Below are 26965 nucleotides of genomic sequence, written 5' to 3'. Positions count from 1 at the left end.
ACTCTATCAAAGTGTCTAACACAGCCATCAAGTGAGCACCATGGCTCGTAAAGTGTCTCTTAACTTTGTCTCCAATCACAGAGCAAAGTAGAGCAAATGTCCACTTAATTGGAAACTCAGCAGTGGTCCCAGACATCACTGCTATTTCAAACCTCAAATGTAGTTTGCTTATATTATTGTTCCCATGGTTGTGGCCTCTGAAGGACTAGTCTCTGGTGTTTGGTGCTGTGACCAAATGGACTCCAGCTTTACACTTCTTCTTCTTCTTCTTCCTCTTCTTCTGAACTCTCCTCCTGATCATCACTGTGACCTCCGTGCCCGGGCTCCAGGCTGCTCCAGCAGCCTGCGGGCCTGTCTGATGTGGCTGCTCTTTCGGGATTTGTGGAATGGGAAGTGCAGAGTTCCCGAACAGGATGTGGAGTCACGGCTGCAGCGCACACAGCCCCCCTTTGGCGCTACAGATGCGCGCGGCTGCATGAGTCCGCATCTGGAAAACACTGCAAGCGCGTTGTGTCACATCTGGATATCTGTTCGCCTCTGTCAACCTGCTGGTGGCTCAAAACTGTTCTCAAGTGCGTGTAAATCTAACTCGGGTAAGTCAACTAAAGCCACTCTGTTGCTTCCTTCGCTTGAGGAGCGCATCATCTGACTGTACTGTGCTCCCACCGCAGCCTCTGTTGTTTCTCTTTTGAGTTTCTTGTCGCAAACGTTTTCCATAAAACAGCCCAGCCGAGTTGTAAGTTTTCAAAACACGCAGCGTTTAGAGAAATATAAGAGAAATGTAAAGTTTTGTAGCAGCTCCAGCTGCTCTGAGTTTCTTTGTTCCGTGCAGAAAGCCCAGAGGCTTGAGAAGTTAATCACAGGCTGTTCTCAAGCCTCTGTTGTTTTGCCTGCCTGGACATGCACTGCATTACTGCTGCACACACACACACACACACACACACACACACACACACACACACACACACACAAATACCCTCCTCAACAGTAACATTTGTCCTCTACTTCTACCATTTTATGCAATGCCTCGAATGGGATTTCCTGTGGCTCCATGATGGCTCAGTAAGGTGATGACTCTCCTCCGGAGCTTCCTGTCAGCCCTGATGATAGTTTTGTCAGCAGCCCAACCTCCCAGCAGCCCTGAGGAAAATGAAGTACAGAAATACACAGAGTTCATCAGGAGCCAAGTCAGTGACGAAGCAGACCCTCCGTTTTCTAAATCAGCTCCTCTTTGGTTTCACTGATTTGGATTGAACTTGTTTCTTTTCTGGTGTAGAATGAGAATGAGGTGATTGAGAATACCATTGGAAATCTCAGTGAACCTACACCAAGCCACCTACCTACTACATGTGAGACTTTTGTTAACTTGTTCTGTTATTTCCTTTGACTTGTAATCAGCTTCTCCTAAAATGACCCTTTTCTTCTCCCACATTTGCAGCTCCCTCGACTACCACTCTTTCTCTCGAAACCACTCTTCGTCCTCAGTGTCCAGAAAACCAGGTGATGCTGGAGAGCAGCACAGACTGTGTCTGTCCACCCACCATGGTGAAGGATGGCGACAACTGTACCTGCCCTGTGGGCTTCATTCTGGAGGGAGCTGCAGAGTGTAAAGGTGAGGAGGGTCCGAATCAGCAGCAGAAACCAATGTATTAAAGTTCACATTCATAAAATCATTACAGCATTTAATTGAATGTTTGATTTTCCTGTTACATGTTTTGCACACACTAAATAAGATTGAGAGAAAATGGGCAAAGGAAAAATTGATGTTTATCCTCTGCTGGAAAGTAAAATGTTTACTTTGTGTAATGGTGTTTATGGGAAATGTGGTCTTAATTTGGAGAAGCAGCTGCACAGACCATGAGAAATGTGCAACCAATTCCCGAACTGAAATATACATTCTTTGCAAAAATGATGCATTTAATACTAGACTGTTATATTGAACATCATCCTAAAGTAAACCACATGCTGCAATTTGTTTCCATACAGCGACCTCAGTTAGATACAGCATATTATCCTGTGTGTACTTGACAGATATTGATGAATGTGGGGGAGAGGAGCCAGGACCATGCGGTCTCTATGCCAGCTGCACTAATACCCACGGCTCTTACTTATGTAGCTGTCTCCGTGGTTACCTGATGGGTGCTGGAGGGTGCCAAGGTCCGTCAGCACCTGTATGAGGCAGAAAGGATGCGCAGTGTGCGAGAGCATGTTGCAAGGAGAGACTGAGAAATAATTTTTGGTACCATTCAGTAGGATTCAGTAGTATGTTGTATGGTCGGTTATTGTATGTCTATCATATGGGTTTTACAGATGTAGACGAGTGTGCTCTGGCTGCAGTGACGGGCCTGCAGGCCTGTCAGGGGAAATGTTGAATGCAAAAACACGCCTGGCTCCTTCACCTGCTCGTGCCCTCTGGGATACGTAATGGCACTAAATGGACAAAGCTGCGTAGGTGAGGCTGATGATGTCCGATGTGTATTAATGTGGCGTGTGGATGTATAATGACAGACACAGATATATGTTCAGAAACATGTCATGTAGTTTACACTATATAACAAAATCATATTATGACTAAACAATGATCAAGACACTACAAACTACTGGGAGAAGTCTAACGGGTGATCTTGATGAGTGTATCTCTGTCACCTGTGCTGAAGAATATATATGTAAGATCGTTAAATGATGTATTTCTATTAGCAATCCTTGGCTTCTCTCCTCTTTAGATGTGGATGAGTGCAGCTTTGAGGAGCAGTGTCGCCGCGAACTTGGTAATGTGTGTGTGAACACTCCTGGCAGCTTTGTATGCCAGTGCCAGCAGGGCTTCAGAGCAGAGGCACCGGCCTGTGTTGGTAAGTCTGTCATTAAGCTTTGTCACAGCTGGGTAAGACTCATGTCCAAATTTGATCTGGTGTTCAGAGTTTTCTTATTCATCTCGAGCTGCCTCGCAGTTAATAACTTGTGCTGACAGGAAGGAAGGCTTTGCACTTTAATCTGCTGCTTTGCTTCTGGCCTGCTCTGCTTCGGCTTTGCTTCCTCGCCACTCTTTCACCTCAACTTTAATGACTAATTTCCTCTCTTATGCTCTGAAATCTTCTCACCACTCTATTCACGTGCGTTTTTTTTTTTTTTTACATTTTCTGTTTTGGCTGCAACTCTTCTGCACTTCTGGTCCTCTACAGGTCCTGTATGTCCAGACTACACCGTGTGTCAAGGTATGAAATGCTTCCCATGTTTAACACACACTCACAAGTTCCTAATCTGATATGTTTTGAGCCGTATTTTACAAAGTTTGACACAATTAACATTTTCTTAAAAAATTGCTCAGAAAATAAAGGAACTGTCAAGTGGGACGAACCGTCCACTCATGCAGCACTTTGTGATAGTGTTTTAGGTACAACATTTGAATGACTAATAAAAACCTAATGGGGGTTAGTGAGATGGAAATGATTTGGTCACTCTGTTGCTAGTAATCAAATTAGAGGATGCATTGCACAGACGACAACGGCAATCAAGTGCTTGATTGCTAATTATCACAGAGCGATAGGTCAAAGAATGAGTCATGTATTACACTTACCGCCTTCGCTCTCTGTCCCAGATGTGGATGAATGTTTGGAGAGTCCTGCAGCGTGTGACGGTCAGGGTGTGTGTGAAAACACCCTTGGGAGCTACAAGTGTGTTTGTCGACCAGGTTACCGGGGAAACGGCACACACTGCGAAGGTAAGCAATTAGTGCAGAAGTCCCTGCATGGGAAAACTCTCCCATGTAGACAAGGTCAGCTTCCCTGTGCATGTGTGTTTCGGTGCTTGTTGTTAAGTCTTCCATTCACATTATCCGGAGTGGCAAAATAAAGTTTAATGAGTAGAAATTAACTAGGTTCAGGATCTGTTTTTTTCCAAATCACCCTATGCTCCTTGTTTGCAGATGAGAATGAGTGTGCATCAGGCGGACACAGGTGTGACACCAACGCTCGCTGTGGCAACATCATTGGCTCATATTTCTGCCAGTGCTACCAGGGCTTCAATGGAGATGGACACTCTTGTTTTGGTGGGAAAGCAGGAGTGTGTTTATCTGTGTGTGTGTTTTCTGTATATGTCCTATTCATTAGTGGTGCTCAGTATCACCAAGTGTGTGCCTGTGATACTGTGTCATGCAAATAGCACTGTGCATGTCAAAGCAGCTGACGCCACGCACCCGTCCTTCAGGAATTGTCCTTCTTTGCAGACGTCGATGAGTGTGCTGTGAACAACGGTCACTGTCAACACAACTGCACCAACGAACCGGGAGGGTACAGCTGCCAGTGTGCCTCAGGATACCAGCTGGACCAGGATGGACACAACTGCACAGGTTGGGAGTAGAGTGTCAATGTAGTTTATCCTGGGTCATTATACTAAAAGGGTTTTAAACTACAAAACAGTCACAGAATCCCGTATGTCGTACTATATAGCCCAGACATTGTACCTCATTTAAATTGCTTTTCCAGCCTCTGAAAACATTAGCAGGCTGTGTTGCTACTTACTAAATGAGCCTTATTCCCCAGTTTTCCCAAAAATGGGGAGTTCAAAGTCAAACTGCAACTATTAATCCAGGGCGGCAGATGGATGTCATCTTCCAAAGCTAGTGCTGATATTCGCCTCTTAATCCAAACAAGCTGTCCTCTATGGAAACCCCACTCACCTGCCCCCCCCCCCCCCCCCCCCCCCCCCCCCAAACAGCTGGAACTAAGTGCTAAAATTGAAAACAGTGCTTGACTGAAATCTGAAAGTAGCCATGTTTTTTGTGACATAAAGCGGCAACTATAAATGTCTGTGATCCCTCAGATGTGGATGAGTGCTTGGAACCAAATGGGACCTGTGACCACATTTGCGTCAACACTCTGGGATCTTTCCAGTGCTCGTGCAGGCCAGGCTACCAGCTGCACATTGATGGTCACACCTGCGTGGGTCAGTCACTCATTCTCGCTGCTGTTTAACCACTCATTTTCAGTCATTTATGAGCATCAGCAATTTACCAGCATGGAGAAGAAGCAAATTCTGTCGTGACCGTGTGATATGCACATCACTTCTGCACAGACATACAGTGTAAGAGTGTGTACCGAGGGCATATGTTGGCAGATTGGTGAGAGGACAAAGCCACACTCGGTTAGGAATCCATTTTACAGGAGAGATAACTATGTCCATGAAGATGTTTACCTTGTGTGTGTGTGTGTGTGTGTGTGTGTGTCCTCTTAGACATTGATGAATGTAAACTGCAGAACGGTGGCTGCTCCCACACCTGCACCAACTCTCCAGGAGGACACACTTGCCACTGCCCTCCCCCTCTGCTGTTAAACACAGACAACCTCACCTGTAGCAGTATGTCACTCACTGCATAAATCAATATTACATTATTTCAGTAAAAAAAATATCTATAATCTATATAAATAAATATTCTATTATCTAAATATAAATTCGGATGTTTTTTTTTTCTGTCCTCTTATTGATCATCTCACCGTAGCTTAACTGGCATAATTAATTTGACAAAGATCGGTTGACGCATTTTTTAACATTTACTGTGCTGTATACTGAAATATTATTTCATGAAAATATTTTTATCTAACACTTAGAGCAGTAGTTTTAGCAGTAGTAACAAAGTGTTTCTACTAATCATCACACTATAGTCTATTCTTTCATTTTTAAAGTTTGAAAGCTCTGACAACTACTGCAACTAATTATTAGCATTATTAGAATAATCTGTTAGAATCCAGGTCGCGGTTATTTCCAAAAATAACGTCTTCGAGTTCTTGAAGACGTTTTAGCTTTTATCAAGAAGGCTTCATCAGTCCTGAAGAACAGTACTGGTGGGTTTGATTACGCACTTAAAACCAGTCCAGTTGGATTCTAACAGATTATTCTAATAAATCTTTTCAGGTTTGCATTTGTAGAAATGTCGTGTTGAAATAATTTCCCTCTTATTTCAACAGATGTTTCATCTTGTAAGCTGAGAAATGGTGGCTGTGATCACACGTGCATCATGAGGGCTGAGGGCCACGTCCAGTGTAGCTGCCGAACAGGTTGGAAACTGGGCGAGGACCTGAGGAGATGCGTGGGTGAGTCGACGCTGCCGACACCTTTCTTCATTTGTTCTGGGGACGCTGTGGGCAGAAATGTTGACCTGTCGTTTAAGTTTAAGTTTATTTAGACCTTTCATTTGTGTTTTTCATGTTGTTTAACTTATCTCTCCTTCTTTTTGTCATGAGATGAAAATGAGTGTGGGGACTTCACAAATGGAGGCTGTGAGCAGCTCTGTTTAAACCATCCTGGTGGGTTTAACTGCACCTGCAGGGAGGGGTATCAGGTTCGAACAGATGACCTCACCAAATGCCAGCGTGAGTGAAATAAAATACATTTTACATAGCTCGTAAATCTCAAACCACAGTATTAGACAACAGACCTGCTTCATTGGGTTTTTCTTGAAGGGTTAAAATATAAGAATTTGGTTTATTAACTTTTCTGCCTTTCCAGCTGTTTGCGAGCCCCCGTGTCAGAACTATGGTGTGTGTGTGGCCCCAAACAGCTGTGACTGTCCTCCGGGCTACCCCGGTCTTGGCTGCTCAGGTACAAATGAATGAGCTGTTATTTTCATGGTTATATTTGTCATTAACCAAACAAAGAACTAATTAATACTTCTCTGCAGTGTAACTGCACAGCATTAGAGCCATTGCTGCTTTAAGTATTATCGTATATCAGAAGCATCATCACAGGATGGAGGGATGGAAATATTATCATGGCCCAGAGAAAAATCAAGACAAGGCAAGGCTATTAGTAACAGTTAAGAAACTCTAGCTTATCTGTTATCGGGTGCAGAGAGATTTCAGTTGTACACTCTGGTATGCAATGAGCAAAAAGACGAGATCCTAATCTACTGATTTAGTATTAAACGTGATATTCACATAGTAAATATTGACAGAGTATAAAAATATGCAGACAAAGTATGAGTTGTGAAAGATTTAGGGAAGCCATGTACCAGTGTTTGTTTCATTGCAAAATAAAACCCACAGATTTCATTTGTGTCTGCATGTGTTTCATTTGCGTTGTTGAGTGTCATATTGAAACTGAAAGATGAAGATGGTGATTATAGGACCCTGACTGGGTGTCAGTATATTGGTGTGAATGCATAACAAAACATTCTTCTGAGAAAAGGATGAATGATATTGAATCAAGGACATGTTGGTGTGTGATTTCAGCCTTGTGCTCCCCACCCTGTGCCCATGGAGGGACGTGTATGCGCTGGAACAAGTGTTTATGTCCTCCTGGCTGGACCGGAGCTGGCTGCCACACAGGTAAATCACCTGTCTCATAAAGGTTAATGAAGACTGCCCCAGTGTCTACACAGGGGTGTATTTGTTATATTACGGATACCAAGCAGACTGTGCTAGGGGTCCTATTGTATGTTCACCAACTCATACCTCAGCTGAGGTGCTTTGTGGTTTACATTGTCCTTATGCCATGAATCTATCTAATTTAGTTTACTGTCTTCATAATGAGAATCTGTTTCTGTGATAAACCTTGTCTCACTTTGAATTTTCTTTAACTATTTTCATCTCCATTTAACTTTTACTTTTTTCATCTCTCTTTTCCTTTGTCTCAGCTGTGTGTGAGTTGCCCTGTGCTAACGGTGGTCGCTGTGTGGGGCCTGATACCTGCCAGTGTCCCTCTGATTACGCGGGGTCCCAGTGCCTCTTGCGTGAGTAACAAAGCCACCAACACACCTTGCATCTGTTAAAATGTTCATGCAGCGTGTTCTGGGGGATAGGCACATGGCTGTCGTGTCTACTTCCCTGCCTCTGGGCTTGTTTGCAGCAATGCAAACAGAAAAAGCAACTGGGCAATCTAAAAACCCGGAGACGTACTTCCAAGCGTGATTGTCCTGACTCTGCCTCTGAATGTGTTTTGTAGCTTTGTGCACTCCTGCCTGTCAAAATGGAGGAAGATGCGTGGATGTCAACAAATGTACATGTGTTGGTGGATGGCAAGGAGCACGCTGCCAGATAGGTGAGATTACATCATTTGTCCCTGCTCATTGATACAAAGTTTGACTAAGCATCTTATACATGTTTCACTGTGAAAAGGTGCCGAAATTTGTTCTTGGCTTGCAGATGGAAAACTAAAGAAGTAAAAACAGTCACATGGTTAAAATGTACATGACAATCATCCACTAAGGCAGTGATTCCAATCTGGGCATTGACACCCAGCCAAGAGGATTAGCACAAGATTGACAGGGGATTAGCACTGGATGAGAAAAAATAATTATTTCCACAACTAGATTATTAGATATTCTATTTTTTTTTCTAATTGTTTTTTTTTTTCTTAGAATGCTGTGAAGACATATGTTGGAAATATATTCCCTCGGTTGATGTGCCCACAGCTGTTATTATGAAGAACCACTATTGGAGATAAAACAATAAAGAAGATAATTTACTAATAATTTATGTGGGTTTCAACGTAAATTGCCAGAAAATATCTTGTTCCAGATGTGAAACGTTCCTGTTTTTGTAGGCTTTTATGAAAGTGAACTTTATTTTGAAGTAGTCATCTTTTAGTTGACCTCGTGGTGATGGATGTTTTAAAACTTTTTTTTTTTTTAAACAGCAGTTTTTTTAGTGCTAATTTAGAGTATGCACAGTCCAGAGCTGAGGTTTATGTGTATTGATCTTTTGCTGGATTTAAAAGCTTTATAAGATTATATTCATATAAGAAATGTATTATATGTAATAAATGATGAACACTACTGTTTACAGTGTAGTGAAAATTCAATACCAAATTATTCAGTTAATACACAGTTTTTTTTAAGACTTAAAAAGGGAGAAAGACAAACAACAATTAAACTACGCTATTAAGTTATGCCCAAGTTCATGTTATCTACAAACATGTGCAGGGCGGCATGCTTTATTCTTTTCAGTTAGTCAAATATCTCTTCTGGTCCATGTCTATGCTTTTCATACTAAGTCATACTAAGTCATACTAAAGTGCCAAGCCAAGTAATATCCACCCAGCTTTCCCTCCTGAAATACAGCACAGTAAAAGATGCTTTGCAAATGATGCCAAAATTAGTTGAGGTTACTCTTCTCTGTCTCTCTCAGAGCCTGTTCAGTGTCAGAAACCATGTCTGAACGGTGGAGTGTGTGTGGGTCTCAACAGGTGCCGCTGTGTCAAAGGATTTACTGGAAATCTATGTGAAACAGGTTAGTCTGTGTGTCTGTGTGTGTGAGTGAACATCTCTGTGCGTGCCGTCACTTTGGACTAAGACTCTTGCTGTGTGCTGTGTCTGCAGCGGTGACCACCCCCTGTGTTCCACCCTGCCAACACGGAGCCACCTGCAGTCCTCACAACACCTGTACCTGTCCAGAGGGCACTGCTGGCCTGCGCTGTGAAAAACTGTAAGTTTGTCTGAGTACAGAAGACGAAGGAAAATACTGGCATTGCAAACTTGAATTAAATACAGATTCATAGCTGTTGTGTAATGATGTAAATGTAAAATACTGTGTCTGATTCTTGTGTATGTGTTTGATTGTTTTCTAGGACGTGCCCTGTGGTCACCACGGTGGTCAGTATGGCTCGAGCAGTGAGAAAGGCATTTAGAGAGAGTTATGTCGACCGCTGTGGACCCCTCGGAGTTCAGCTTTGCACTAAATACAGGTTGTCAGTATTCTTACTATGTTCATTAGATCTAAATCCAAACAAGTAAATGCAATATGTGTGTTACAGTAATATTTCTGGATCATAATTCTCACACGTTAAAAAGGTTCAATTAGATCACAGTGTCAGTAGAAACACTTTGACAAGGCTTTTTTCTGCTGGGTGGTTGTGTTTCCAGGATAAACCAGGCACGTGTGTACCTGCAAGCCTACAGAGTGGGCTACAAAATCCAGTGTCCGGAGAGAAGGGCCTGATAAGCAAGACTGTCTGGAACCTCTTTTTCATTAGGAAACATCACAAACAAAAGTAAAATGAGACAATCTGTAAAATGTTAAATTACATAAACTGAATCATTGCTAAGGTGCTTCTTTGAGGACAGTGCCACCCTTATGTCAAACATGAAGATGGAAATAAAAGGGGTGTGATTGCACCATAATGAGTTTTTATTTGGCCTGTGCTGTACTTTGACAATTTATTTCAGTCATAAAATATATAAAATATTGTTTACAGTTCATGAAAATGTCCTTTAGTATATAAGATGTATATGGCAGCTTAAAGTAGTCTTAGTCCTTTTACCAAACAGTGTCAGTATTGAAAATCATTTTTACATTCATCTCTTGTCAATGTCTAATCAAATATCACTGTCAGTGAAACATCATAGTTACTCCAAATAAACATAAAATGCCACACAAGCACTCTTGTTTTTGAGGGTAGACTAGAATTATGTTGCGTGCCACTAAACAGTTCACACGTGGCAGTATTTTGTCTACTTTTATTAATTTGTTTTAGTTTGAACTGACACTGCTGCAGCGTATGATGATCATGTTCCTTTCACTGTACTGGTATCAACTCTCTTTTCCAGCAGACAACTGGCAGGTTCATGTAAAATGTTAATTTGCAATATACTGTACAGGTAAAGAGTCTCCACAAGTCATGTATGAATTCTTTACATTCAGATGTAAACATGACAGATGTACTTCTTCAGGGTTTAATATACAAACATGGTTTTATTCACTAATGAAAACTCTCCCTTTGTCTCCCCTAGATCAGGCATGAAGGTCTGCATTCGATGCTTTGACTCTGACACATTTACCAGTAAACTTCATGCATTTTCAGCAGATGCATGGATAATGGACAGTCGAAGAGTTTAAACAGACTAAACATTTAGACAAACCAAGAGATTTGTTTTATGGACTTTTCATATTATTGTGTATAAAGGACTTCTTTATATTATAACCGACCCCAGAGAATCAGGGTGAAAGGGTTTATAGTCTTGTCTTAAATTTAGAAACTCTCCAGACAGCATTTCATTATACTGTAAATGTTAAATGATGTTAAATTTGAATCAGTGAATGTGCAGTAATAGAAATGTTGAAGTATGCAGACAACATGGCATTAATGGCACCTCTCAGTGATGAACAGTATCTGATTTTTACACCGAACATATGGCAGAACTAACACATTTTCTTGACAGCATCATCATCATCTTTTGCTAGTCTAAAATAAACACGTTCATTGATGTTAATAAGAACATTCTGACAAACATCAAGAAAGTACAAATTGCCCTCCGCAAACAAAAACATTTACATAAAATCATTGATGTTTTTACTATTACTTAAACTGATAGTTAATGGACATGCTGATGTTCAACTTCTATAATTGTTTTAATGGATCACAAACTACTTAATGTCACTTTTTGTATTGTAAGTGGCAATAAAGTTGCTAGTGGCAAAAGCAGGGACCTGTTAAAGTACTTGTACTATGTTTTTTTTCTTTCAGAAGAAACACTGTTCAACTAAGCTGCATCGGATTTGCTTTCGATTCCACCGCCACACTCTCAGGGTTGGGCTTGGACAGAAAAATGTGGCCCAGTTGTTGTGGATGTCTTCTGTCCCCAAGTGGCCGACTTAGTTATTATTGCAGCTTTAAGATATGCAGACTGCAAACAGAACCATGGCACTTCACTTAATTCATCTTTAATTAAGTTAAGATCTTCATGATAATAATTAGTGTAAGAACCTGGAAAGTGTACGTTTGAGGAAGATCGTCACACTTCACACCAGGTGGCACAGATTTCAGTAGTAGGGGTGAGAGCGTAATCCCAAAATGGGGTTTCAGCATGAGCTCCAACTTAAATTTGATGTTAATTTTAAATGAAAATCTGTCTATCTGATATATAACTATCAGCCACATACGACAGAAAAGCAACAAATATTCATATCAAGTATTTGATGGAAAAAGTAATCAACACACTGATTCTCAAGTAGATGCCTATTTACTTTCCTTGTAGTCCACTTTCAAACTCTTTCAAGAAACTCAGAGGGGTCCCATTCTTCTTTGTGCTTATTGATTTCTGTTTTCAAAAACTCTAATGTCTCACCAAAAATCTTTTGAAGAGTGTGGTGTGGCCCCGGTGATTGCCTCATCAGCCTGGGAAATGTGTTGTACAGCTGCCAATACAAATGAAAAGAGAGGGAATATTATTAGCAGAGTGAACGTCAATTCACAAAATCAATACTTACAGTTGTCGACGGATCGATGAATGACTGTGAATCTACTGTATGAATGGCTTGCACTAGAGCACCACAGAGTATGACATTTTCATTAATGGCTTTAAAATACAGTGACTGGGCCCAAATGGAGGCTTCAATTTAGCTCCATTTGAAGAGGGTTTCATCAGCTTCACAAACTTGTCAGCACCGTACTTCAAGTGATGACCAAAAAAAAGGGAGTAGATAATGTTGGAGTCAGCTTGTCGATGATGAGGTGGGGATTAAAAGGTTTGTCAGTCACACAGACAACTGTTTGTGTACACTTGGATACACCTGGGAATCTATCTTCCGCCCAATCACTGCAAGCTGGCCAGGCTCTGATTCAGCAAAACAGGCCCAAATCATGATGTTTCCTCCACCATACTTTACAGTTGGGATGACGTAGTGCCCTTTTTATGCCAGAATCAGTGCTGTGTGTTCTTTCCAAATAGTTTCATCAGGCCACAAAACATTTTGCGGCTGTGGAGTGTCAATGTGCTCTTTGGCAAACTTTAGGTGTGCAGTTATGTTGCGTAGTCAAGTCCTGCTATAGACAAGGTCTACTTAGTATTTCCACTTTATATTATTAGTCTAGCTATTTACAATATAAATAATAATACAATGGCATTCTTGATTGATGTCTTTGGAGAAATTGTTGTTGTAAACCTGCCAGGTATACTTGTTACATTTCGGTGCTACTACGTCATAGTAGTAAATAAATACTACTTAGCCTATACATGGATGCATCTGCAACAATCTAGTAAGATGATATATGATAATATATAAAATAATATTATAAATGATTTCTAATGGTAAATTCCTTATCTAAACCCTACCTTTGTCATATCTTCATCATTTGTCATAGTCGAGAGAGACAGTGTTGCCCACTAGTGAAAAAACACAGGGTCATGGACACAATGTGCTGGGTCAACGGTTCCGTAAATATAAAATTGTCTAAAAACAAGGGGGTGCACACAGTCCAAAAAGGGTGTAGAGGCAGGTTTACAGATATATTGAGTTAGCTGATCTAAAGAACCAGACAGGCAAACAAATCAAGCAAACAGATTCAAGTCCACAGCCAAGCAGGTAACAGGTTAGGCCAATAACTGGGCAAAACAGAGGGGTATTACACAACACCAAGATAAACGATGAAGGGATTTTTCCACTATCCTGGCTGAACTTGACTTGGTTGTATAAAAGCAGATTACATTAAGCCCAGTCAACCATGGAGATTTATTCGGTGTAACAAAACAATGATTTTCCAATCTCACGGCACACATTAAAACAGGTTAGATTAAGCTGAATGAAGTTATTATACTTTGAAGCTAGCCTGGACCAGAGCAGGCTAACAACACCCAGGATAGGATTATTCCTTGTGATTTATCCATTAGTTCAGCTGTCAACCCTGTTATCCATTAATCACTTTTATAGTCAATTCACAGTCTTCAGTAAATATGTTGAATCTCAGTAGTTAATATACTCAGAAATACTGTCATGCATTAAAGCATGCCTACGTTTTTCTTCAAGTGTCACAGTCGTTTTTTATGTCACAGTTATCATTCATGTAGTATGTTGATGAAGACATTATTCATAAATGAAGACTAAAACCATAAGTTTATTAGGTATTCATCATGGGGCTTCCGGGAGTTCGGCCAGAGTAACCTACAGGACAGGTCATCAGATTTCTGAAATAGACATGATGGGATCCTCTAGAGTGAAGCTGTATCACTCCATTAAAAGAGCCACAGCTCCGCTAGCTCTCATTAATAATTCTGTGATCCCATGTCAGAGCTACTATTAGCGTACAGTCATGCAGATTTCATAGGGATGTGGTGCTAGAGTGATGCCAGGACGATAGTCCATGACTGGTTCCACACCAGCAGGCATGGAGAAGGTAAAGGACTGCATGAAGCAGGTGAAGAAGAGGAAAAGCTCCATTCTGGCCAGGTTCTCCCCTAGACACACTCGTTTACCTGACAAGAAAAGATGCTGAGTCAGAATTAATCTTTTTGTGACAGTTAAAAGTCTTAATTAATAACAATGTCTTAGCAATTCTCAGAAGCCCTTCATAAGAAGTAGATACTCTATTAAGAATTAACTGTTCTGTTTAATATAAGAAACAAACCCTATTCTCCTCAATAGTGTATTTATGTAGAGACTCCAGGTTACTGAATAGTTACTACAATAATAAAACTAGTAACTGTTTTGCTCCTCACCTGCAGAGAAAGGGATGAAAGCAGCTTTCTTCACAAATTTTCCCTCTTTGTTTAGAAAGTGTCCTGGGTTGAAAGTGAATGGCGTTTCCCACTCATTCTTATCGAACAGTGCAGAGGCCAAATTGGGAATTATTGTAATACCCTGGAGACAAATGACACAGTAACTATGCAAGTCAATATATTATAGAAAAACAGCATTGTTCTTTTACTGTATTGGCAGTACAGTAAAATGACCTTTGGGATTACGTATCCTCCCAGCCGGAGTTCCTTGCTCGTGATATGAGGCAGACTGAGAGGAACTATGTTGCCCATCCTCTGGATTTCATGGATGACAGCATCAGTGTAGGGCATGTTTGCACGGTCCCCCATTGATGGCTGTCTAGACTGTCCAATCACTCTGTCTATCTCAGCCTGGACCTTTTCTGTGCAAAAGGAGTGAAACACTTAAACCAGTCATAAGGGTACGCGCAGTATTTCAGTATTAAACAGAGTTGATTTATTCATTACAGCATTTGTGAGGACACTGGTGTTGATTTTCTACACCAGCAAAATGACCCCCGACTTCTTTCTGTGCGTTTTATTGAGGATGGACAAAACACCATCACTTTAGTCAGTGCGATTACCTTGGATCTCAGGGTACTTTGCCATGTAGAGGAAGGCCCAGCGCAGGGTGGTGGATGTGGTCTCACTGCCGGCAACAAACAGATCCAAGACACACAAAACCAGGATTTCCTCATGAAAGGTATTGTCAGACTGCCCCTTATTCTTAGAATACATTAAAATACATGTGTTAAAAAAGCAACATATTTCAGATTAATTCAAGATTAATAATTAACTATACAAGAATGTGTTCATATTGACCACTGAGCATTTTTATAAGCAACGTCTGCATCTAGTGTCAGTCACCATCTCTATCTCATTCAGGAAGCAGTCGATGTAGTCTCTTGGGTCCGAGGGATCCCACTTCTGTTTATGCTGTTCAACCTCCTCTGCTATAAATTCCTTTGTGTCATTAAAGATGTCCAGGAATTTGTGATGTGGCCCTGGCAAACGTCTCATTAAGGAAGGAAATGAATTGTAGAACTGCAGAGTGGAGCAGATTGCAACCACATGTAAGATCACATTTAAAAGCATTTCAGAAAAATAATTTCTATTTGTGACATCTCATGGTAAATACAGATAGCCCATTTACAAATCATCTTTTGATGCTGGAGCTGTGTGCAACCCTGTCTACAAAAATGAAAGTGAATCAAAAAACAATCCATCAGTAGCATTAAAATTCGGTACCTGTGCCCAAATGGAGCCTTCGATCTGGAGAGCTTCGTCAAACATCTTCATCAGTTTCACAAACCTCTCATCGCTGTACTCGAAGCGATGACCAAAAACCAGCAAGCAGATGACGTTGGAAACAGCATTGTTGAGGGTGAGGTGGGGATTGAAGGGCTTACCTCCACAATGAAAAGACATTTTCACATAATTTTATTAACTCCATTTACATTTTATTATAAATGTGTCAGTGTGCGTTCTTAACTCTTTACCTTTATAATCGCTGAAGACTTTTGCACAGTGTGTAAATTCATCCCGGATGACAGATTCAAGGGACTTCTTGCCTAATCCAAAATATTTGAGGGTTGAAAGAGCAAAACGCCTCTGCTGCTTCCATATGTTCCCATTATTGAAAATGATATCTGTTGGGCAGTGCACAGTTTGAAATATTCAGTGAAGCTTAAAAGGACATTTAGCGTTTTAGGATTTTGTAACATATAAATAGCTCTTGTACAAAATTGAGATTGAAAGTAACATTTCATTTACTGAATTAACAGACTTGACGACAGTATAGAATACACAAACTTTGTTTGTGCAACAACTATCTCACCCCGTCTTTGAAATAGGTCATCCTGCAGAGGGAGATCTGGCCGGTCTGTCACACTGTCTCCCTGCGTGATCAGAGCTTCTTTCAGAGCCTCAAAACTGTTTAACACCACCATCCACACTTGGCCCATTCGCAGGCTGTACACATCTCCATATCGTGCTCCTAACTGTGATGATGTTCAAATGAGAAAGGAAAGCATGATGCTTGGTGTGACAGACAACAGAAAGATAAATCCCTTTGGTTGATTAATATTTGTGTCACATTTTAAGGGTGTATTTTTGACAGCTGTTGACCTACCTGAATCAGACTCTCATGGACCCTGTTGTGGTTCACAGTGAACATGTTGCCCAAAATAGGAACAGCCCAGGGCCCTGGAGGGAAGCAGACGGGCCGACGGTTCTTAATATAATCTGCACTGAGGATGAAAACTATCATGAACAGCAGCAGACTTTTCACATCCCAGGCAATATAGGATCCTAGAAAAGAAAAGAAAGAGTCCATCCTGCAAACTTTCCTTGTCTTCCAGTCCTCTGAAAAAAACAGGCTGTCGAGTTGCCAGGAGGCAGTGGTGCCACCCTGCTCACTCCTGTGAGGTAAAACGTTGATATTGATCATATTATAGTGCCCTTTGCAACACATGTGATCATGACATTGGACTCTGAACTCTTATTGCAAGGCATATATAACACAACAATTCGGTAGTCAAAATATTTTTCTCTTCAGAGTGTATAAAGGGTACTTCTATCTGATAAGACGAAAGGAGACAGACAAATTAAAATGACCTGATTACAAAAGTGAGTAATAGTCATTATGTTGTTATTTTCCCACATCCCATACAACTAGTTAGTTTGGCAACACCTATTGGCTGGAAATGAGTCCCTTAATGATACTGTGATTTCTGCTCTGTGACAAACTGTACATATATCTTACCACTATTTTCTTAATGTGTTGAAATGCCATTTTAAATCTGATTTACTTACTATTTATCTTTGTGTTATATTGTGAGGCAAAGTCAATTTTCAGCTGCTGCAGAGGTGTTCTCGTTGTATATCAGTTCACACCACAGTACTCGATGGTTGTGACTCAGGACAGGGTTCTTTGCATGCCAGTACACATGAAACTCAAAAAAACATATAATTATGTATCTGCAAATGGACACTGTCATGTTGAAACAGGAAGAGGTTTTCCTTAAAATACAATTAACAAAATGATTGTATGATGTGACAATACGATTTTCTTTAACCTGTAACCAAGATGACAAGTTCAAGTGATGAATCATGATTAAGCATGCATATCAGGAGCAATGCAGGGTGACCCGAGGACAATTTAACATGGTGACAGGAGGTTGTAATAGAAATCTAACATTGTGACTCTTTAATGTTTTATGCTGACTCAGCTGAACCCTAAAAGTTAACATGTGTTTCCCTTATCTATGCAACTGACCATGCAGAAAACTCAGGATGCTCAGTGAATCCAGATAAGTGTTGATAGTTGTCAGCATTACTTAAGGAAAATACCCCATTGTCTGGTTGAGATGATAAATAACTTCTCTTTTGCTGTCATGAGGTCATGTCATGAGAAAGTCTGTTCACGCCTTTAAGCACACATAGAAAAAGAAGCGTGTGGACGTAGTGTTTCAGAGTTGTCATGTACCACATGTTATGTGTACAGCTCTCCCCGGGTGACGAATAAAGAAACGACAAAGACAAACAGACTTTTCTCTCATCATTTCTTTTTTGGATGAGGATCAGCACACATTTCTAAATTTCCTCCACAAGGTGAAGCTGACATTTGAACAATCAGCCTGATTTGTGGAATCATATTAACTTTCTTTAGACTGAGCTGTGGCGTATGAGTAGAGAAATGCTTCCATCTAACAAGAAAGACGTTCAGTTTCCATGACTCTACTGCAACAACTAGATATGAAATGTACATAACAGTAGCCACAGTTCTGTCCATTTCCCATATGTGTGCTACTACTTCTCAACAAACACTATGATGGCAAAATAGAAGAATCACCATTTTGGCTGAGAGGAAGTGGCTTTATTGTGAAGGTCTGATGACCGGAAGCTGGTTTGTTTCCGCTAACTTGTTGTTAGCTCTCTGCCGTGCGCCTGTGACCTGCTGTGTCCTACAACAGTCGCGATTTGACAGCTGCTCATAAAAGGACAAGAGCATCGAAATTATGGTTTTCGAGAAGAAAGTGATAATCAACGGAGAGCCCGAGGATGTGAGTGGCCTTTGCAGATTTTAAACGGCTTTGCCTTGCTAGGAACGTTTTGGTTATTTTAGCTAGTTAGCTAACACATGCTACATAGTCGCCTAGCTTTCGTTAGCATTAGCCAACATCAATACGCCGATCATTGTGTCGCAAGACGATGAAGCTAACTCATTCATTAATTTTTGAATTTTGTAATTCCAAACACAATTGTACCTGGAAATGAATATGAATTACTTTCGTCGTGTATCTCTGTTTCAGGAGGAGGAGGAGGAGGAAGAAGAGCAGGAAATGGTGGTATGTTTATTCTTTTCTTAAATGTCCCTGTGTTGTTGTTATTATTATTATTATTATATTGTTTATTACACGTTTAGGCACAAGCGTGACGATTTTATTTTTAATGAACATACATTTTCCGCTAAGGGTAGTGATGGGAGAGGCGAGACTTGAATGAATGAAGCATTGAATCAGCTGCTTTGGAAGATACTTGATTGTTTTCAAAGGTTTGAATGAGCCCACGCTGGTGACATCTGCTGGACAAATGCATGTAAATATGGGAAGATGACACATCTGATAATCTACATGAAACCTGAATCACTGGTGTGATCATCTGACACTTATTGGAGAATAAATGCAGTGAAGTCATCGTTGTCTCAGGCAGATTTCTTACATTGTCGTGGATTTGCCTTGTTTGGCTTTTGACAGTGAACCCTTGAAACCTTTTATTAAACATTTGACTGTGTGCTCTGTGTGTTTCAGGATCCCCTTGAAGAAGTGCGGCAGAAATGTGAAGAGATCGAGCACTGTGTCCACAATCGGGAGCGTCTGGAGCAGTGTGAGACCAGGGTTGGCTCTAGGTCTTCGACAGAGGAGGATTGCACTGAGGAGCTCTTTGACTTTCTGCATGCTCGGGACCACTGTGTAATTAAGACATTAATTTCTTGCCTAAGTAATAAGAGAATAAAATACACCCCAAAGGGGCACAGGTGCATGATTTAGTTTATTAGATATTTAACAATTTTGCTAGCATTAGGTTTGCCAGTGGCAAGATGCCAAAGCAAATAAAGCATGACTTAGTACCACCCCTCCAGGTTGGTACATCTTGTAATTTTAAGGCTAATCTTCACAGATTTTAGGTTAACTTTTATGCCCTCACTCACAGAAATGATCCTTTGAGCTTTCCCAATGCTCATAAATAGCCTTACATGCTAAAAACAAATTAGCTGCTACACAGATCAACAGTGAGTACAGGTTATATTAAAATACAAGCTATTTAGTTCTTCTTATTTTTAAGTTTAAGAAGTTGTTCTTGTGAACAACCCTGCAGTTCAGTGACTTTCAATTTAGCATTGGAGTACAAGTATAAAATTATGGAATTGCTAATAATTTACATTGTGCATTGGGTCAGATGTTTTTTTTTAGCTGTGAGTTTACCTTACCATAAACGGTCTTCATGAATTAATTTTATATGTCCTCTCTACAGGTGGCACACAAACTGTTCCATTCAGTCAAATAAAATCCTACCTGGTTGACGCACAGCTGGCTGGTGACATTCTTCAAATATATTATCAGAAGAACATGGTTTTAAATACATCCCTATGTGGATTTGCTGTATGTTGTAACTTTAAATATGTATCTGCTCATGTGAAGTACAGTATTTAATAAGGTACTCTGAGTCAACATTTCAATAAAGTGGATGACTTGAAAACCTTACTGCGTGTCACAGTTTTATGTTTGCTGTGTATGTCTGTACAAGTCTGTAGTCGATGCTGATCCTCAGTTAAGTTTAGATTAAAGTGTAACACCGTTTTACTATAATCTAACCAGTTTGTCTGAATATTAAACACTAACTAGCACAACACTACACACATCTAACCAATTCAACTGAGCTCTCTCATTTAATAACGAACTCATTTGAAGTAAAATGTTATGTTTTCAGTCTGTTAGTGCTGCTTGGGCAGTAATGGGCGCATTTGTTGTGGAGCAGCGTTTCAGTGAAATGGGAGGTGGTGGCAGTAGTGAGCGCAACACAACGAGGAGGAGAAGAAGAAACCCAACGACAACACTGCAGAGGTAAAACTAGTGCTTATTCAAACATCGTCACCCACTTTTAGAAGGCGAGGACTAAACGGCTGCTTTCCCAAATGTAAGTCCGGTTTGTCTCCGTTATAGTGAAGCACACAGTCGCGGCTGCGTCTATTGCGCAGGGAGGAGAATAAAAGTGTTAGTGAGCCAAAAACCGCGCCCACCTGTTTACATTAAAGCTCCGACCGGTGCAACAGTTACGCATTTGCGGTTTAACAGCCGCCTGCTTGTGTCACCCGACCTTTATCCTGGTGCTCGCAGCAGAGGAACCTACGAGCGGACCATGGAGGGCTTGAAGCCGTTCCTTCAGGGACTGATGCCGGACAACCGGACTGCAGCGCTGCTGACGGGCGCTGCCTGCGGTGTAGGAGCTGTGGTGGTTGTAGTTCAGAGGATCAGCAGCCACCAAAAAACAATGGACAAAATCCAGAGAGCCAGAAACCGGAGGACAGAGAGTCTGGATCAGGCAGAGCAGGCTGTGCTGCGGTACAAGGCATCGGTGAGTTAGTGACGACGGGATTTTTGCACTTTTTATTAATTGTTCCTTTTTAAAAAAAAAAAACAACTTAAAGTGGTTTGTTTTTTTACATTTACGTCTGCTCATTATTAAGGTCTATAACATGTTCAACAAACAGTGGTTAAACTGAGATTTGAAGTAGATTATCCAGAGTTGCGCTGTTTGCGCGCAGTGCAGTGAAAAGCTTACCAACATTAAAAGTGTTGCAACAGGCGGATGTTTTCTGGACGCAACCTTGTACCTAGATTTTTTTCGTTTCATTATAATGTTTGTACATACGCCGATCTGCTTGCTGTGCACAAAAGCATTTGGGTTTCAAGGCCACTAGTCAATGCCACCAAGAGATTTTCACAGTAAATAAAGTGGCCGTGCGTAAATTGCGCGTAGCTCCTCCGGCAGCTTGGAAATAAATAAGTAAATAAGACGCTATGATTTCCATTTGTGTCGTCAGACACGATCTGTCAGTGATGTGATGCAGTGTGATGTGACATGAGGTATTTTCAGCAGTATCTATCTGAAGTTACAACGTCCCGCCAATAAAGGTTAGTTAGTTAGTAACTGGAGAGTTATGTTGTTGTTCTGTCTCAGTCCACACTGTTAGGTTTTACTAAATTATTGACAAGCATGTTGACTGTTTGTTTGTTTGATTGTTTCTTTGTTTGTGTGTGTTTTACTTGTTTTCTAGCATCCAACAACTGACACTGCTCACATCTTGACACTGTCTCTGTCTGAATTGACAAAGCAACTGCAGAAAGGTGCACTGACCCCTGATGAAGTGCTTTACTCCTACATGGAAAAGGTTCAGTGTCCATAACACAACTTATTCACAACACAGAAAACCAACCATAGAAATAAGTGATACATTTGTATTTCTACCGATTACCATAAAAGTCCTATGTAAACATTGATCTTTTAAAGAGAGCAAATGTACACATGAAACATATTCTGTTTTTTACAACACATTTTTATTATTTGGACATGTTTAATGAATGTGCTTCACAGTCAGTCAGTTTGAAACCAAGTACAACACGGTTATTAATTACATTTTATCTGCTTGCTTGCCTTTTATTCATCTTTAATTTTTACAAGTCAAAATCAGTCTTTTGGAAGAAGAGGACTAATATTCTGGGTTTTCTTCACTCCCAGACTTTGCATGTAAACAAAAAGTTGAACTGCTGCACGGGGATTTTGCTGGAGTGTTTCGACCAGCTAAAAACTTTGCCCTCCAACAAAGAAGGTCTCTTATATGGAGTTCCAGTTAGCATCAAAGAAAACATTGAATACAAGGTATGTAGTGGCTATAAAGGGCTTCCGCTATTACCAGACTGCAAATACAGCACGCTGACAAAGTTTCCAAATATGTATGGAAACTAATATGGCTTTTTTAGTATAGCTCAGGTATGGTGTGGCTGTATGTGACACGTCTTTATCTATAACCCTGTTTTGTTGGTACTTTTTTTTTTGTGCATTTTATAACAGAATTACGACTCGTCTTGTGGTCTAGTCGTTTATCTGGACCAGCCTGCTGAGAAGGACAGCGTGCTCGTTGAAGTTCTCAAGAGACAAGGAGCTATTCCCTTTGTGAAAACCAACATTCCCCAAGGCCTGCTAAGGTAGATCATTTCTCAGTCAAGCTATCACTAAGTCACTCCCACTCATACGTTTGTATATAAAACATAAAAGGTGTGCTGGTGGCTTATCTGTGTGTTTCATTTTTATTGTCTCACCTCCAGTTATGACTGTAGTAATCCCATATATGGGCAAACTCTGAACCCCCACAACTTGCAGAAGACCTCTGGAGGTTCGTCCGGTGGAGAGGGGGCTCTCCTCGGGGGAGGAGGCTCGCTGCTTGGTTTAGGTAGTGACGTAGGGGGCAGTATCCGCATCCCCTCCTCTTTCTGTGGCGTCTGTGGCTTTAAACCAACAACAGGTCGGCTAAGGTGAGTGTGCAGTTACTGGCCCCACTATCCTGCCCAGGGTTTCCTTTGTTGCTTCTTGCTGTTTTTCTTTTCTCTCTCTGCTTTTCACTCAACCCAACTGATCGAGGCAGATGTCCCACCACTCTGAACCTGGTTCTTCCTTTAAAGGGAGTTTTCCTCTCCACTGTCGCCAAGTGCTTGTTCATGGCGAGTTTGTTGTTTTTCTCGATTATTCTGTAAGGTCTTGACCTTACTATTTTAAGTGCCTTGAGATAATTTTTGTTGTGAATTAGTGGTATATAAATAAAATGTGGGTAGTCACTGGACAGTCATGTTTCTCTTTGTCTCTTGATAAGTTCACAGGGTGTAAAGCCTGTCTATCGAGGACAAAAGGCAGGTAGGAATAAATACATTCGTCCAGCTGCCACATACAATAAATTTAAAGCTACATCATCTGAGTCATCTGCTATGTTTGGTTACTGTTTCTTACACATTTAGTGCTTTCATCTCCTGGACCCCTGGCAAAGGACGTGGACAGTCTGGCTCTGTGTATGCAGGCTCTTCTCTGCGATCACTTGTTTTCCCGGGACCCGACCATTCCACCCATACCTTTTAATCTGCAGGTGTGTCCTCTACTGAGGCATTCAAACTCATAAAATCTCATTGACATTGTTCATAAATCCCTCATCTCAAATTTGTGGCAACAGTTTGGGGAAGGCCCTTTCCTGTTTCAACAGCAACGTCCGTGAAGAAGTAAAAAGTTATTTTCACCTTAAAGAAGGGTTACTGATCAACACACAGTCATTTTGGGATGAAGTAGAATGAAAACTATGAACCTGGGACATGTTATGAGATATATACAGTATACTATATACTAGTTGTTGATTTCTTCCCTGAGGTTTGCTACCTGCTCAATAGATGGCGTTGTTTTTCCACTCAAATGTCTCCCTGCTAATCTGACAGAATGTTTCTTGTCCTCAGATCTACCAGAGCTCCAAACCTCTGAGGATCGGTTATGTAGAAAGCGATGGCTACTCGCAGCCGAGTCCAAGCATGGCCCGCGGCATCAGAGAGGTCAAGGCTCTGCTGGAGCAAGCAGGCCACACTGTAAGACTACATCACATACAGATTAATACATGCACTATATAATTAATCTATGTTCACAAGGTATGTTTTAACGAAGTTGCACTTTTTCCCCTATCTCTGTTATTTGTTCTTTAGTTGGTGCCATACAGTCCCCTAAAGGTCAGTTACGTTCTCCATGAACTGATAATAAGGGGCATCTTTGCAGATGGAGAAACCAGTCTGCTCCAAAAAATGTGAGCTGATATTTTCAATATTCTAACTCGTAAAAAAGTCAGTTAGTTGTTTGCTCTTTGACATCTACTATAAAAAGTTTCCCTGATGATGTTTTGAAGTGTAGCTAGTGCTGTAAATGTCAGTACAGTCCCATTTGATCAGATTGTTCCTTTTTTTGCAAATGATCTCTTACTGTGGATGTTTTAGGGAGGGAGGTCCTGTGGACAGCTCTCTCAAAACCCAGGTATTCCCTTACACCTTTCCTACGTGGTTGAAGAAAACGCTTTCGTTACTTCTCAAGCCCCTGGTGAGTCTCTCTTTCCGTGACAGTCGTGCGTAAATACAGACTTAGAGTAAAATATAATACTGCCTCCATGATACTGAGGTCATAACCTTGGCACTGTTTTGCAGTCTCCTCGTGCTTCTGCCGTCTTCAGTTCTCTGTGTGGAGTTGGGTGAGGACATAATCTTCAAGTTAATAGTAAACACACATTTGCATTTGATGACAAACCAGCTAAATGTTTTTTTATTTTTTTCTGCGATTGTTTTCAGATCTGTTCCAGACCTGTGGGCGCAGCATGCTGCTGTTGAGGTACCGTTAGCTGTCAGTTAACGATGCTTGAGGAGATATGGCTACATACAAGGAGGGAAATTAATTATGTTGTGTTTTTTTATCAGGACTACATCCAAGAAACAATAGCATATTGGAAAAGGTGCAACATAGATGTGCTGCTGTGCCCCATGCTCGGACCAGCCTACAACTTCTTGTACTGCGGCAAGGTTACGAGTACGGTATACTGAACACAGTGTTATCTTAAGCGTTTTTGAAAAGTACATATGAGGTTAGAGGGGAACTGTCTTGGCTAAGAGATAGCTGCACACTGTAAAAAGCACATCAACACATTTAATGAGTGGTCATGGACTTATGTAACTGTCTCCTACTCCTGCTTTGAGCAGTGCCATAATACTGTTCTTTCCATTTGGCAGCTGACCCACTGAGCTAATTCACGTGCCAACCTTTTCCTAAGATACTGCCTGAGTCTCCAAATAGAACTGGCACCCTAGCTAACATTCCTTGCAGCATGCCAGGCCACCCAGCCTGGTGCCTGAGGCACCAAATGTACCAACTGGTATTTACTTTATCTTTGGTAATTCATCACACAAACCAGAATAATAAAACCCTGTTCCATATGCTTTGTTGTCATTTCTTTCCAGGTGTTCTCAGTTACACAATCCTTTACAATCTCCTCAATTTTCCTGCTGGCGTAGTTCCTGTTTCCACAGTGACAGTAAAGGATGAGGAGGAACTCAAGCACTACACGGGCTGTTATCAGGACCACTGGGACAAGGTCTTCAAACAGGTAGGTTAATGTTACGACTACTTTTGTTACTGCCTTTGTTTGTTTTTGTTTACAAAGCACAAATTTAACATTTAATATTAGTACAATGCAAGAAACTGTGTTGACAGTGTCATGTTGAGTATAAAGCCATTCTTTGCAATATAAATGGTACATTATCAAGTCGCTTTTTTTAATTAAGTAAAACTAATAAATGAAACAATGGGGCCTGGAGTCACATCCTTCCTGCATAGGAGCCTGTAGATTAGAAGCAAAACAACTCTGTGTGTGTTCATGGTTTTGAATCTTTTAGTAGCTGTTTTTTGAATTTCCTTTTTATAGCTTTTTAAAAATGTATTTGCATGTCTTTATAGTTGCACTCATGTTCTTATAAATGAGCCTAAAGCTTCGTATCAGGCCACCACAGAAAATTGACTCTTCAATTTGTTCTTCCCCAGTTGGTCGCTAGGTGGAGCTAGAAGACTGTAGTGGCTCTGGTGGGTTGTTGAGTGACTGGAATCTGTGTTTGTGTTCAGGCCGTGTCTGGAGGCGAGGGTCTGCCCGTGGCGGTGCAGTGTGTCGCCCTGCCGTGGCAGGATGAACTCTGCTTGCGCTTCATGAAGGAGGTGGAACAACTGGTCAAACACAGCAGAAAGTAAAGCCTGCAGGCTACAGGTGGGGCTGCAAGCTTCAGACGCCTCAGGAGGCCTCAGCAAATAAATGGGAAAACACGCACAGGGAGCCTGCCTCTGAAACTATTTTTGTATGAAGTGAGTGAATAGTGATCTGCTACCTCTAAATAATTATCTGTGGCACAGAAAAATAGATCAATTTTCTGTAGATGCATTTTGCTCTTTAAGGCTATAATGAAGAGAGATCCCATGTTAATTGCTAAACTGAGGAGGACACTAGATTAGAAAGGTTGCGCTCGGTCTTGTGTGTGTGTCTGCTTGAGTTTTACTCACTGATTGACAAGCTTCATGATTTAAACATTTAATTTGCACTTTACCCAACAGATGTACTTAATGTTTGGTCTGTGATTTTTTTTTTTTTTATGATCATATACTGTTTGTAAATCCCATTCTTTACCAGGAAGTGTGAAATATGGGACACATAAATTTAATACTAGAATTTAACAGCGGGGCTGCAGACAAATGCAGAAAATGTTGAACATTCAGGTTCCAATGATTCATGAAAATAGATTTGTTGGCTTGATCATTTGTCTCTTTATAAGAACTTAAGGCTTAATGTGATAAGATTAATTAACAATAAACATAAGTAACTGATTTCTCACA

General features: G+C 40.9%; 4 protein-coding genes across 7 annotated transcripts; 3 read left to right on the top strand and 1 right to left on the bottom strand.

The window, feature by feature from the left end:
• The first annotated feature begins 298 nt into the window (after positions 1 to 298).
• Positions 299 to 12546, top strand: si:ch211-221n20.8 (multiple epidermal growth factor-like domains protein 6). Of its 2 annotated transcripts, XM_026343091.2 has the most exons (23): positions 299 to 593; positions 1064 to 1187; positions 1277 to 1349; positions 1439 to 1612; positions 2032 to 2157; positions 2311 to 2452; positions 2724 to 2849; positions 3180 to 3212; positions 3596 to 3718; positions 3923 to 4045; positions 4223 to 4345; positions 4819 to 4941; positions 5230 to 5352; positions 5961 to 6086; positions 6237 to 6365; positions 6502 to 6594; positions 7224 to 7319; positions 7628 to 7723; positions 7936 to 8031; positions 9120 to 9221; positions 9311 to 9416; positions 9559 to 9675; positions 9854 to 12546. In XM_026343091.2, exons 6-23 carry the CDS (start codon positions 2425 to 2427, stop codon positions 9927 to 9929), a joined length of 1839 nt encoding a protein of 612 aa, XP_026198876.1. In that variant the 5' UTR covers positions 299 to 593; positions 1064 to 1187; positions 1277 to 1349; positions 1439 to 1612; positions 2032 to 2157; positions 2311 to 2424; the 3' UTR covers positions 9930 to 12546. The 2 variants fall into 2 exon arrangements, with proteins under 2 accessions (XP_026198876.1, XP_026198885.1); XM_026343100.2 differs by lacking the exon at positions 3180 to 3212.
• Positions 12547 to 13420: 874 nt separating this feature from the next.
• On the bottom strand, positions 13421 to 16882 carry LOC113152753 (cytochrome P450 2J2-like). Its single transcript, XM_026346182.1, has 9 exons — positions 16593 to 16882; positions 16299 to 16461; positions 15961 to 16110; positions 15710 to 15870; positions 15329 to 15505; positions 15046 to 15187; positions 14657 to 14844; positions 14423 to 14564; positions 13421 to 14179 (listed from the first exon to the last, which is right to left on the bottom strand). The coding sequence occupies exons 1-9, from the start codon at positions 16794 to 16796 to the stop codon at positions 14004 to 14006; spliced, it is 1503 nt and encodes a 500-aa protein (XP_026201967.1). The 5' UTR covers positions 16797 to 16882; the 3' UTR covers positions 13421 to 14003.
• A 1480-nt stretch (positions 16883 to 18362) lies between these two features.
• LOC113152412 (cytochrome b-c1 complex subunit 6, mitochondrial) lies at positions 18363 to 20226 on the top strand. Of its 2 annotated transcripts, none has more exons than XM_026345651.1 (4): positions 18363 to 18525; positions 18775 to 18810; positions 19273 to 19434; positions 19997 to 20226. In XM_026345651.1, exons 1-4 carry the CDS (start codon positions 18481 to 18483, stop codon positions 20027 to 20029), a joined length of 276 nt encoding a protein of 91 aa, XP_026201436.1. In that variant the 5' UTR covers positions 18363 to 18480; the 3' UTR covers positions 20030 to 20226. The 2 variants fall into 2 exon arrangements, with proteins under 2 accessions (XP_026201436.1, XP_026201437.1); XM_026345652.1 differs by having other exon boundaries at positions 18365 to 18525; positions 18778 to 18810.
• A 334-nt stretch (positions 20227 to 20560) lies between these two features.
• LOC113152411 (vitamin D3 hydroxylase-associated protein) lies at positions 20561 to 26965 on the top strand. 2 transcript variants are annotated; one of them, XM_026345650.1, is made up of 15 exons: positions 20561 to 21097; positions 21801 to 21914; positions 22262 to 22402; positions 22595 to 22728; positions 22849 to 23055; positions 23391 to 23431; positions 23533 to 23657; positions 24016 to 24141; positions 24256 to 24353; positions 24541 to 24640; positions 24745 to 24788; positions 24886 to 24925; positions 25012 to 25120; positions 25549 to 25694; positions 26207 to 26965. In XM_026345650.1, the coding sequence occupies exons 1-15, from the start codon at positions 20882 to 20884 to the stop codon at positions 26327 to 26329; spliced, it is 1764 nt and encodes a 587-aa protein (XP_026201435.1). In that variant the 5' UTR covers positions 20561 to 20881; the 3' UTR covers positions 26330 to 26965. The 2 variants fall into 2 exon arrangements, 1 of the variants encoding a protein (XP_026201435.1); XR_003297903.1 differs by lacking the exon at positions 26207 to 26965 and having other exon boundaries at positions 25012 to 25463; positions 25549 to 25637.

The sequence above is a fragment of the Anabas testudineus genome, chromosome 4 (assembly GCF_900324465.2).
Source record: "Anabas testudineus chromosome 4, fAnaTes1.2, whole genome shotgun sequence".
In the NCBI taxonomy this organism is placed as follows: domain Eukaryota; kingdom Metazoa; phylum Chordata; class Actinopteri; order Anabantiformes; family Anabantidae; genus Anabas; species Anabas testudineus.
This window is presented reverse-complemented; position numbering and strand designations above follow the sequence as displayed.